This window comes from Sebastes fasciatus, chromosome 21 (assembly GCF_043250625.1).
Source record: "Sebastes fasciatus isolate fSebFas1 chromosome 21, fSebFas1.pri, whole genome shotgun sequence".
NCBI classification, from domain to species: Eukaryota; Metazoa; Chordata; class Actinopteri; order Perciformes; family Sebastidae; genus Sebastes; species Sebastes fasciatus.
This window is the reverse complement of record NC_133815.1, coordinates 9,460,002-9,473,351: the sequence shown is the minus strand read 5'-3', so window position 1 is coordinate 9,473,351 and position 13,350 is coordinate 9,460,002. Positions and strand designations below refer to the sequence as shown.

General features: G+C 42.7%; 1 protein-coding gene across 4 annotated transcripts in view; it reads right to left on the bottom strand.

The window, feature by feature from the left end:
• The window catches only part of dlgap1b (discs, large (Drosophila) homolog-associated protein 1b), a 260,605-nt gene that overhangs the window by 51,036 nt on the left and 196,219 nt on the right, over positions 1 to 13,350 (bottom strand). For all 4 annotated transcript variants that reach the window (XM_074621743.1, XM_074621745.1, XM_074621746.1 and 1 more), the window contains exon 6: positions 1,370 to 2,513. In XM_074621743.1, the coding sequence (XP_074477844.1) occupies positions 1,370 to 2,446 (1,077 nt within the window). In that variant the 5' untranslated portion in view covers positions 2,447 to 2,513. The remainder of the gene's footprint in view (positions 1 to 1,369; positions 2,514 to 13,350) is intronic.

Sequence of the window (13,350 nt, the reverse complement as noted above, 5' to 3'; positions counted from 1 at the left end):
CCAGGCTGTTAAAATGCAAGGCCACACAGAACTTTCTCTCTGTCTTTTATGTTCCCTCACTCTCGCTTTCTGCCTCTTACTTTCCCCACTCACGCCCTCCTCTGTTGCCCTTACTTACTCTCTTTTGGTTCTTTTCCTACAGCGCGCACACACACCTCTTCTTCCTGCCTTGTCTCTCCATTTCTCTCCTCTGGATTATATATGAAACTCACCCCGATGTGAGGAAATGCATGCAATCTGAAACACTTTTATCTTTTCCAAAACAGAAAAACCTCAATTTTTTCGTCTGCTCACCTCCGGTTCTCTTCGATCTCACAGTGACACCCTACTCTCGCTCAGTTAATACTCACTCTCACACTCAACACTGATACGACCACCACCAGCACAGTCTGTAGAAATGCAGCTCAATGTGACAATTTGCCACTCATGCTCTGAAAACAGATCAGATTGGTGTTTCTGCTCTCTTTCCTGTGCTTGTATAGTGTAAAAAGGTTCAGGGTGATGATACATGAACCTGACCTGCTTTGCTTTCTTGCATTATCTCTCTAAATGTGGAGGTTTTAAGTCGTGTCACACCAAGCACGGATTTTCGGCCAAAAAATGAACAGGGAAATGAATAAAAAGTGATTTTTGTGGGGACTTGACTTGCGATTGAGACCATAAACTCATGTTTAAAATGTTAACTGAGGTAATAAATCAAATGAGAAGTAGGGTCATTTTCTCATAGACTTCTAAATGTGGAGGCTTAAAGCCTTTTCACACCAAGCACGGATTTTCGTCCGAAAAATTAGCACGCAAATTAATAAAAACTGATTTTGTGGGTTCTTATAAATACTTACACAACCCTGTGAAATATTTGTGCGGGGGAAGAAATATTCGGATGTTGATTTAAGCAGATTTCTGCCGATGGAAATATATGTTTTAGCATGGAAAGTGTGTATTTTCGGAACAATGAACGTTTGTTTTTGGTGTACCGGTCTGTCGGACAAATGGGCTTTTTTCTGTCCTATGAGTTCTTTTTTGGACTATTGGTGTTTCGGAATAACAATGGGCCGTCATCCGGAAAATTTGCGTGCATTTCCGTATTCCCGCATCGTATTTCTGCATTGCACTGGTGAGAAACGGCTTTAAGTATGGTATCTGATACAATGTGTCTTTTGACATACTGTGCAGTACAGAAGTAATGGCACCACATCCACATGCTCACGTATTTCCACGCACAAGGAAACAAACACAGAGGATGAATGCAGAAATACAGAAGCATGGAGGAGCAGCTGGCACCGCAGGATGCATGAAGAAGCATGGAGGAGCTGCTGGCACCGCAGGATGCATGAAGAAGCATGACATGCGAGAGGTGGGGCTGTCCTACCTGTAGGAAGTGGCAGGTGCGTCCCTGCTCGGTTTTCACTAGAGCTTTATCTAGGTTGACTGAGGCCTTCTGGTAGACCTCTCTTGCTCTGCTCACCGTCAGAGTAGAAGACCACGAGCTCTTCTTCAGCTGCAGTTGGCCGTCCAGGGCGCCCACCAGTGGCATAGTTCCGCTGCCGCTGCCCCCGGAGCACGTCGAGCACTTCACGTCGTTGTTGCTGCGCGACGTCTTCAGAGAGTGGGCGCTGATGGTGTTGTAGGACTCCATGAAGTACTGCGACTGGGATTTCTCCGGGTGGCGCCCCATGGTCATGACCCCCGTGGGCAGGCCTCCACTGCTGCCCCCATGGTGATGGTGGTAGAGGCACATCTCCCGGTCGAGCGTATCGTCTGAGCTCCAGTAGCCCGAGATGGCGGTGCGCATCTTAGGCTCCGACTTGGAGCGGTCTTTGCTCTTACTGCGCTTACTGTGCTTCAGGGTGCCAGAGGAGGAGGGTGGGTCGTCAGGGCTGGATTTGCTGCCGTTCATCCTCCCGATTCCTCCTCCACCAGACCCCGAGGGCCCCTCCAGGGAGTGGGACTTGGTGAAAAGCTTCTGGACGGAGTGAACGAGGTGGCGGATTCGACCGGGGCTGTCACTACGCTGGTGTTCTACTGCAGTGCGCTTGTACTGCAGCGTGTGGTAGCCTTCACGCCGCACCGGTGCCTGGCGCTCAAACTGCTCCAGCAGGTTAGAAGGGATGCGGTTATTGTTGTTTCCACCACCTCCTCCACTTCCCTTAATGCTCCCAGGTGGCCCTGTATAAGGCACCAAAGCGCCACACTCCTCCTTCAGCTCATGGTGAGAGCTGTAATGTCTGCGAGGGAAGGTGCAGCTGGCCAGGTCAGGGTAGGCGCCGCACTCGGACTGGAAGGAGTTGCGCTGGGTGTAGCACGGGTGGTCGGCAGGATGAGCCTCCCCAGGGTTGAGGAAGTAGGACCGACGGTCCGAGCGCCCCAGGGTCATGGAGTCGTAAGAGGGGTCGCAGGTCACCGTGTGGTGGTGACTGCGGCTGCTGGACAGGCCTTTCATTGTCATCGTGGCCGGATCGACGTGCACATCCAACTGCTGCCGTGGGAAGTCTGCACAGGCCCCAAAACTAGCTCTACAAAGAAACACACAGCCGTGAGGAAGAACAGACAAACAAACAAGAAGAGAGAGAGAGACAGAAGAGAGAATTATAAATATCTCAGATTTGCATACACTCAAAGCGCAGCGTCTTCATCTGCTTTAATTTGACGATGCTTTTGGCACTCCTTCACGGACGAGGAAACTTGATGATGTTGATGAGACTTGGACCTATTGTTTTATTTTTGTCCTTCAAAACTTCAAATAGGAGAAACTCTAAATATAGCAAGCCACTTGGCATGTGGTCTCTGACCGTCCAAATCTGTCCTAAAGCTTCGTCTTCCACTTCTCTGTTCCGCTCTCGGGTAGATTTCAGTGAAAAAGTGACAGGGGATCGAGGAAACAGGGAGAAACAAAGGAGGAAGGGGTATCAAGAAGAGTTCAAATCTATTTCCAGCTCAAGCGTGTACTATTTTGTTCTGTTAGGAATGAGGCATCATTTTAACTCAACAAAAAATATAATGAGAAAGTGGTGACGGGAATGCAGAGACTTCTTCTGCAGAGATGATGTAACACATTGGGTAGTACTCAAAAAGTGCATTTATTTTTACTTTACTGTACACCTGCTCAGTGCGCGCGCATGCACATCCCCCCCACCCAAAAACACAACAAATGATCACAGCCCGATCCCACACTTTTCCTCCATACCTCTAGTTCTCCTCTAAGGGCAAACTAATTGGCCAGTAAAACCCAGCTGACAGCTTCTGGGCCGGTGGAGGCAAGCGGCAATAAACGACCTTTCCCTTACATGGTGACATGAAAACAATGGCATCCATCAGGGCCCTTAAACTGCCTTCCTTACCCATCTGGGGCTGCGGCTGGCTAGCCGCTGAACCCACACTGTTTCCAATGGACTGGAGGTGAAGCTAACGAGACAATAATAAGAGCCCACGCAGCCCGGTGTAGCACTGTGACAGCAGTGTGGCCGAGTCTGCGCGGGGAATTCATTACTGCGATTTATAATGCACTACCAAAGGCCACTGTGGTAAATAAAAAATAAAAAAGGAGGAGGAAACGAAGGGAGGAAACATAACAAGAGAAAATGAGGGAGACGGAGCAGTGGAATGACATATTATGTCAGTTTTTTACATAAGTAGAGGACACTGTGTAGGGCACATGCAGGGTGTATTCATGTGCCTGAATATAGAGTGAGTCATATCTGTTATTTTCTTTACAGTGGCTCTAAACTGGATGCTGGATTAATTAAAAAATTGGGGAAATTATTCATGCAATTTTCTTGTCTGTACTAAACCACGGGATCAAATCAGTCTGGGAGAGAATTAAGCCAATATATTACACTTGTATTGTTAGAGTGAAAATGAAAAAAAATATATAGAGCGGTCAATCCCCGACCCCATCTGCGATATACTCACAAGAGTGAACCCACACAAAAGCACACACTACATACCACACAGACACGCACAGTGTCCACTTCTTGCAGGGCACTTAAAAAGTGGGCTGTGTCCAACTAAAGGTATTCATTGCAGTTGACAGAGATCCCTTCTGTTGGCCGCTGAAGCACAGAATGTGACCTAAATAAAAGGCCCTCGCGGTGATCCACAGCAGCGTGTTTGTGGCACAGCTGTCTGCAGCACTGCACTAAAGCTGAAAAGCTGAAGTTGGGTCACGCTGGCGTTCTGCCTGCTAGCCACACATACACATACACATACACACACACACACACACACACTGACATACAAATACATAGTGTATCCGACAGGCTGCATATCCATGCTGAATTTTGATGCTGCTAGCTTGTAAAGTGCAGTTTATCAACAAGAAGAAGAGGATCTGCTGGTTCTGCCGTGTCTGTCAGGTGCGGCCTACAGTGACATGAGAGAGCTCATAGACAGCTGTGGGTATGTATTATGCTACACGTCCATCGTAGCTGACTGACCCAGTTGTGTCTCTACCTGTCTGGTCAAGCCAACCTCATTATAGCACACCAACAACTGGACAGGCTATATTACAACTTTGAAATATTAATATAACATTTCTGTCACAACATGGGTTGTAATTGGTCTTTGCTAAGCCACACCCCTCTTAGTTACTGTTGATACGCTTGTCAAGCATTCTCACAAAGCGCACTGGCTGCATCCTAAAATCGCGTACAATGCACTTAATACTCAATATGTGTACAATATGTGCACTTTAGTGTGAACGCACTAAGCTGTGATGACCACATCATTCCTGAGAGGCTCCTTGCCTAACCTTAACCATCTTATTGCAGTTACGCAACTTCTGGGTTACCTTCTAGAGACCATTTCACAGTTGTTAATGTAAACATTCCAAATGTGTCCCTGTTTATATCCTGTTGCAGTTTATGTGAATGACGTAAGCTGACAGGAAGTAAGCGTGGACCCAAGCTGTTGCCTAGCAATGCAATTCTGTAGAGATGATCTAAACACAACCCATGAACCTCGATATGATTGGACAATTACTGTTTGTGGTGGGATTTAGCGAACTGTCAATTGTCACCATGGAGATCTGTCTTGTCTTGTCAATTTCATGAACTATGGGTGCTTAAAACCCCTGTTTCCACAACACAAAACCAACAAGCAAACAAATAAAAAAATCATCAAGGAGACCCAAACAACTTGCTCCTTTAATACTTTGTGTGAACAGGCTCCGAAAACCACCGAGACTTCATTACAGTGATTGTGTGCCGAACAGCAAGGTGTGCAAACAAAGTGCAGGAGTAGATAAAACAAGTCAAGGCTATGAATGTTAATGCCCATTAACACCTGCGCTGCATCAGCACAGCAGGCTAAATCCTAGATGCCATGCTTCTTCTTCTACGGGCTCAGACGAGATAAATGGAAAATAGATTTTTCCTATCATCTAACTCAGTAGCCAATCTGGGACGCAGCCTCACAGTGGTCAAATCTACTCCTAATTGTCTTTACTTCACCCTGAGCTTTGAGACTCACCAAAGCAAATAAACAAAGGTGTGAAAATGCAAAGTAACATCGACTTACTGCATACCATCTTCGTAGGAAGTGGGAAAATCAATAAGCCTTAATGTGAGAAGACTGCTGCAGCAAAGTAAAAGGCTGCTGTATGTTGCATTTAGTCTATATTCCTCAATGGAGCTCAGGGTTTACGGAGCTTCTTTGAGGCCTTCGGATGCCACAAGGCTACAAAAGGTCTCCTCTTCCCGCTTAAACGATAGCAATGACTTCTCAAGAAGGTTGAAAACATTACCTGTCTGCACCTCAGTGGACATGGCTCATCTTATGTGCGCGCATGTGTCTGTACGTTTGTGTGGAAGAACCAGAGGAAAGAGTACAGGCAGCACTTTACCTCCATTTTTCAGGTCAAGTGAAGTTTTGCCTTTGATCCTGCAAACGTTTGCAGTCCGAGGCTACTGCATGATATTACTGCACAGACTGGATAGAAGGGTTGTTTCTACTGTTTGTGTGAGACAGAAAGAGGCCTATATCCTTGTGATTGTTTACTGCATTGTACCTGTACGTCAATAAAGGAAAACAAAAACAATGTACTCATGCATGCTCAATTATTATTCAGCATTGAAAATACAAAAATGCTAATTTCTTGACCTGCATGGACTGCTGCTTTTCTTGCATACTTGATTGATGTGGCCTACTTTCCACATTTCAAATATGCTGGATGGAAAACGTTATACTGCACAGCACACTGTGTTCTTCTCATGTTTTAGTGATGTGCGTGCAAAAAAATGATTTCAGGAGTCATGCTTTTCCCTCTTTCTGGGTCAATATTTGTGCACGTGAACTGGAATGTACATCCACTCCAGGTGGTATCTAGTCATGCAGATAAATTTGGTTTCATTTTATCAGGTTTTAAAGGGTGGGTACATGGGCGTGTTTTTTTTTTTAGGTTTTTATATAATTCTGTAGCTTCACAGCGGTGTCCCTTATGTATTCAGATCTGAACATTCAAATTTTGGTAAAAATATGTATGTTTTAGCATTAAAATGCTGTTTTTCAAAGCCCTTCTAAAAACGTTTTCCCACGTGACGTAGGTTTCTGCATGATGACGCTGCTACATATACATTATATATACAGCCAGTGTATTAACGTTAGTAACTTAGATGGCTCCTTGTTTAAAGAAGCAGACAGAAGTACCATCACGGAAGCTGAGCAATGTACTGCTGCGTGGACGCCACGTTAGTTCGGATCCCAAAGCCACACAGTAGTAGAAACAAAGTAACCGATCGATGCAGCGGTAGACCAGTAACTCCCGTGTTCTGTGAGGTAAAATGACTGCTTTTGTGATTGGAGTCTGGTCTGGTGGTATTTGAAGACAGCGATATAACGGCTTCAGTTCCCCGTTGGAGAGGGCTGTCTGACATCAAGGTAAAGCGGTGAAACGTTTTTCTGCTGCTCCCGTCCACAGCCGCTTTACCTCGCCGTCAGACAGCCCTTTCCTACGGGGAACTGAAACCGTTATATCACTCTCTTCAAAGCCACCAGACTCCATTCACAAAAGCAATAATTTTACCTCGCAGAATGCGGGAGTATACATACAACCCCACCTCAAAAAATCTGAACCAACCTTTCAAATATTTCCAAAATTAGCAAAGCTAACGTTGACGCAGCTACTGCTAGCATTCACATTATTCATAACCTTATTCATAACCTTATTGATTAGCTTTGATTGTCTTACTTTGGTTACCTACATCACTGCTTTTTTGCAACGGCTGATTGGGCGTTTCCATTTGAAAAACAACTAAACATAACACAAATGCCCCCTTGTCTGCATCAAATAATTGAGTTTACGGTTCTCAAAGCATTTAAAGGTGACATTTACTCGGAGTAGTCTACAGACTTTGCTGAGTTGAGTTTTAAAAAGGAACGAAAGAAACAAAACTAAATTCCATTTATGCCCACTTTTATGGGGTTGTGGCAGAAGTCTCAGCGATGAATATCTCAAAACTATCTGCACGATGAGATGCCAACATGTTATTTTAGTAATTTGCGTGAACTGACCCTTTAAATATAAAGAGCAAAAAGATAATTTGAGCAGCGCGTCCTAGAATAAACAAGATGGTTAGCATTACGCTTTTCTGAGCGGAAGAAGTCAATATGGCGGAAAATAAAAACCTTCACTGTGAAATAAAGAAGCAGTAAATGTTCTGCCTCTGCTACAGACAGACATAACATATGAGGTATATTCAGTTATTCTGTGGAGGCACTTTAACAGACGCGCTCACAGCAACACACGGTATAAAAATTTAATAACATGAATATTTGACGTGTTAATATCTCAAAATTAAACACATAGAGGAGAGCTGTAGCTGGCAGAGAAGCAGTAACAGTGACAGAGAGGATGTTCTCATTGTGAATGTGTGAACAGCGCCTTTAAAAAAAAAAAAATTCCCCTGAGATTGCAGAACATTTTAAAGGCAGCCAGGGGCCAAAAAGCCGTTGAGGGAACTGGTAATTTTTTTGTGTTTCCGGATTATGTAGAAGTGGCTTTTAGGGATGTCAGGAGAGGCTGAGAACCACTAGCTTTAATGTCTTACTGTTAAAATGACTCCTAAATGATAGATGACTGTCTCCCTCGACTGTCCTGTCTGGCTGCAGCGAGGCAACATTTTGAAGAAAAACTGCACATTACTGCTTTTAGTTTATATGACGTGCTTCATAAAATATATGAATGTCTACAAAAGCAATAGCGGACATGATAAAAGCCCATAAAAATGGGAAATTGATAGAAATAAAATGCTTTCAGCAGTCTTATTTCATGGAGAGGCATATTCACTCTCCTACACTGACAGGTCTATACAAAGGTGTTTCAATATTGACAACAAGGAAGATAAGAAGCAAGGTAGTATATCTTAAGCTTATACAACATGTTTGCATTGTAATTTGTATGCAGGCTTTATTCAAAACACCCAAGAGTGAAATACCTGCTTGGTATCGTATCAAAACATGCTAAATAACCTGACAAACAAAATACATATTTACAGCGCATCTCTTTTTTAACCAAACCGATCATATGCAGTTTCACCCGCCGCCTAATGGGCATGTTTGTGATCACTGTAAGGGCTGCATTATGAAAACACATGCCTTCATGGATGGATTGATGTTCCCGGTTTCCACAAGACAGCTCCTTTGTCACAACCAAACTAATTAGGCTGACTGTCAGGGCTCTCTCTGACAAATGGAGTGACTGTGCTGAGTTATAGTTCGGTACCCGCCAAACACATTCTGGAGACAAATTCTTCAAGTGATGAGGTCTATTTGATCAAGGTAAACAAATTAACAGAGGCATTAAGTCTAGAGAAAGAGCGGTGTTGTTTGTCTGCAGGCAGAGCTGTCACTGGGGCTCACGCTACTTGTTCACAGAACTTCAACAACACAGAGAAGTGTGGTGAAAATGGACCGATGGAGGCAAACAACATGGGATTTCAAGGTAATTCTACAGTTATGTCAAGAGGTTTGAAAGTGCATTTCCATGTACAGTTCAGCAAAAGCATTTAAAAATTACAACTACTTTATGCTTACATAATTTTTAGGGCTGTCAATCTTTTAAAATATTTAATTGTGATTAATCGCATGATTGTCCATAGTTAATTGTGATTAATCGCACATTAATCACCCATTTTTTATCTGTTCAAAACGGTGATTTGTCAAGTATTTCATACTCTTATCAACATGGGAGTGGACAAATATGCTTGCTTTATGCAAATGTGTGTATATATTTATTACTGGAAATCAATTAACAACACAAAACAATGACAAATCCAGAAACCCTCACAGGTTCTGCATATAGCATAAACAATGTGCTCAAATCATAACATGGCAAACTGAAGCCCAACAGGCAACAACAGCTGTCAGTGTGTCAGTGTGCTGACTTGACTATGACTTGACCCAAAATGCATGTGATTATCATAAAGTGGGCATGTCTGTAAAGGGGAGACTCGTGGGTACTCATAGAACCCATTTACATTCACATATCTTGAGGTCAGAGGTTAAAGGACCCCTTTGAATATGGCCATGCAGTTTTTCCTCGCCAAAATTTAGCACAAGTTTCATTATTTTGCCTCCTTCAAGACATGATAGTATGTCATGGTTGATACCAATGTAGTTGGTTTCATATGATGTCAGTATCTTCACTTTAGCTTTAAAATTGAGCCTGATACAACCTAAAAATCGCAAGTTGCGTTAAGGTGTTCAAGAAATTAGTGGCGTTAAAACAAATTTCTGTTAACGCGTTATTATCGTGTTGACTTTGACAGCCCTTATAATTTTATTTTGTTTAATTTTATTTCCATGAAAGATCAAAAAACATTTAATTCACTGGACATAACTCAGTCTTAAAGTGACGGATTCATGAACAGAATATATTGGTTGCAGTAATATATTAGAAAAGTTCAGACTATATGATTGCTGTGCTTAAAAGCCTTCTTCCCCTTTCTCATAAAAATGAATGTACTCATTCATGGATCCCTTGGTCTTTCAAGGAAAAAGATTGAACTGAGTGGATCTGACACTTTGACTCGTAACAAAAGGCCACGACTCCACTGAGATTGGTATTGTATGGCTGAAGGTTGAATCCATCACGGGCAGACAGTGGGAGTCAAGGATAGAGAAGACAGCCCCTATCTGCTCACTTTAAAGGGTAGGCTACCATTTACAGTTAGATATTCACATTCTTTATATAAGGCAGTCATGTGATCTCTCGGGGGAAATGGTTTAATTCTGAGCTTCTTACAGAGACGTGATACCAAAAATCTGTCAAACAAAGCAATACGCCACTTTAGTTTGATAGTTGTAATTCTAACAATATTTATTTCTCTACACAGCACTAGGTACGACAGTGTATTAGGGACATTGTAGGTTAAAAAATAAAGAACTTACGGAGCCGGGGGTGGGGGGGTAATATTCTGAGAAAACAAATTCAGAGATTTTAGTCGTAAATTTACGAGAAAAAGGAAATAGGAATGTTTTTTTCTTTTGAATAGGCCCATTTCACGGCAATGTCATTGGTTTTGCATTGCTTCACCTTGAGCATTTCCAAATGATCTACCTCCACAAACCTTCATATTACTGTGTGAGAAAGTCGTTTCTCCCTCCTCTTCTCTATTTTCTAGTAAAGTTTAATACAAAGCTAAAATATGTAGAAATATATATATTTTCCTCTAAAATTACTTACTAATGTTTTTTATTTATTTATTATATTTGTTACGTTTCTCTTTCTTTCTAAAATTACCAATAAACATTTTGAAAAAAAAAGATAAAGTTCAATAAAGCTATCCATAAAAAGCAGGGAAGGAAATTGAACGAGGGAGGACACAGCATCACCATGGAAACAAATGGATTTTCTGGTGGAAAACAATGTGTTTCCACCCCAAGCTAATGAGAACTCATATGTACCAACCGCTCTGGGATCATATGTGTGGACTGGAACTGACGTCGCCATTTCTTATGTTTCATATCTTCATGTGTCCACGGGGCAAGCAAGGAAAAATAAAAATGACCAAACCCCAGTTTTATCATCTTCTTTTTAGAGGATAGAAATTTTGATTGGGAACACTGAAATATGAGGATTTATCTGTGATAAATGTAATGTAAAAAATATTAAAGCACTTAGAGGAGTACTAAGAAGAGTACTATAGAATTTGTGAAGCTGCTCACGTACAGTAGAGGCAGAGCTGGATTTGTCCCCCATTAATTGCACCGAACTGTTGGATGGACTAAAAAAAACTGCAAGTCCAGTGTGAACAAATCGATGGATAACTTAAAATATAGCCTACATACAGTATGTCCTAAAAAGAGTGACAAATTAGAGGAAACATCTGAAGAAATGAGTGAAGAAACATGATGAATGACAGGGTCTGGATAAGGATCTTATCAAGGATAACAATGCTGCAATCTACAGGGCACAAGGGGTCACTGAACAGTTTGATGCGTATGAAAGAATTATGTAAATCACATGCTATGACATTCACAGACCACAAGATCTCAACCCAAAATAAACACCGATGACAGCAGGCTCTTTTGCCTTCAGACGTAGCCACATCAACAAACTAGTTTCTTTTAAAAGTATAGCCTGGCCTTTACACAACAATCATCAAAACAATGAATAAGGGAATATCTCTTGGCAGAATGGTGTTCATCCCAGAGATTTGTATAATCCATGCAAAGGAATACTGAAGCTATTTTGGTGGTTACTTGTGGCCCATTGCCTTACTAACACACCCATCTGTACAGAGTGCTGAGTATAAAAATGGGATGGACTTCAAAATTTCATGATTTTGCGCTACAATGACAAACATTATAATCTATTCATCCATCCACCCATCCATCATCTTCCACTTATCCGGGGCCAGGTCGCAGGGGCAGCAGGGTATTCCCGATGTCCCTCTCCCCCAGGAACCATTTCTCTTCCTGGGGGACTCCTTGGCGTTCCCAGGCCAGACGAGATATATAATCTCTCCAGCGTGTTCTGGGTCTACTCCGGGGCTTCTTACTAGTTGGACGTGCAAGGAAAACCTCTGAAGGGAGGCGTCCAGATCTGATGCCCGAACCACCTCAGCTGGCCCCTTTTGACACGAAGGAGCAGCTAATTTCAGCAGCTTGTATCCGCAATCTCATTCTTTCAGTCACTACCCAAAGCTCACGACCATAGGTGAGGGTCAGGCGTAGATGGACGGGTAAATCAAGAGCTTTGCCTTCTGGCTCATTTCCTTCTTCACCACAACAGTCTGGTACAACGCCCGCATCGCTGCTGACGCCGCACCGAACCCGTCTGTTGGACATTATATTCCAATCATGAGTGCTTCAATCATTTTCCTTTCTAAGTGCTTCAATCATTTTCCTTAATATGCATTTTATCTCTATTCCACTCAAAGTGGGACAGAGTAACATTCAAAAAACTGTTCTGAGCCTGCCAACACTCAAGCGTAAAAAGCCTCTGCATATGTTTAGATATGCACATTTGGATCGGTGCTCACACAGAATAATAACCTTCATGTTTATCTTCCCTCTTAAGAGCTGTGAAATCTGGGGCACCTACTGTAATCCTGAACTACATGGAAGCGGCATAGTGCTGTGACGGTGATAAGTAAATTGAACCCTGTAGAGTCAGGCTGTATGTGTGTGTGTTCGTCTCTGTGCATGTTCTACACGACACCCTGCAGCCTCACCACCGCGGCCATGACACACACGTGAAAAAGTTGCTAATGCTGCTGATGTCAGCGCACGGCTCGCACCGGTTTCCTCCTGTGTTCGTACACTTGTTGCTGATAATAAGACTGCTGCTGCTTCCTCATTACAGCTGCTATTTCCACTCATGCAGCTGCTTGTGAGCAGCACAAATACACTGAACATGGATAATTAAACTTTACAAAACAAACTGTGTGTGTATATTCAGCTGTCTAGTCACTAAAAATGTGATGAATCATTGTGCATGACTTGCAAAGCATTCGTATTGATTTATGAAAAAAACACAAGGACTCACATTCCCTGCTGGAACGAGCAGTAAGCACAGTACAGTCACTTGCTACTGCCAGGCTGCATTGGTGTCAAACTGCTGCCAGAGGCGTCCAGAGTGTCAGGTGATCTCAAGCAACTCATTCTACAGTTAATTACATGTCAGGAAACAGAGCTGACCTTAAGAGCACACAGCTAATGTATTGATATGCTGATGGAGTCTAAATACTGACTACTGTCCTTTGCCAAACTATTCAACGTTTATAAGACAATATGTGATAAATAAAGATTACATATTGTATTAACAAAGTGCCAGTAGTAATTCTGTAATGAAATAACTCCCTCCAGCTCAGCAAATAATTAAGTTTGCAGAAAAAAGTCAACAAAACTGCA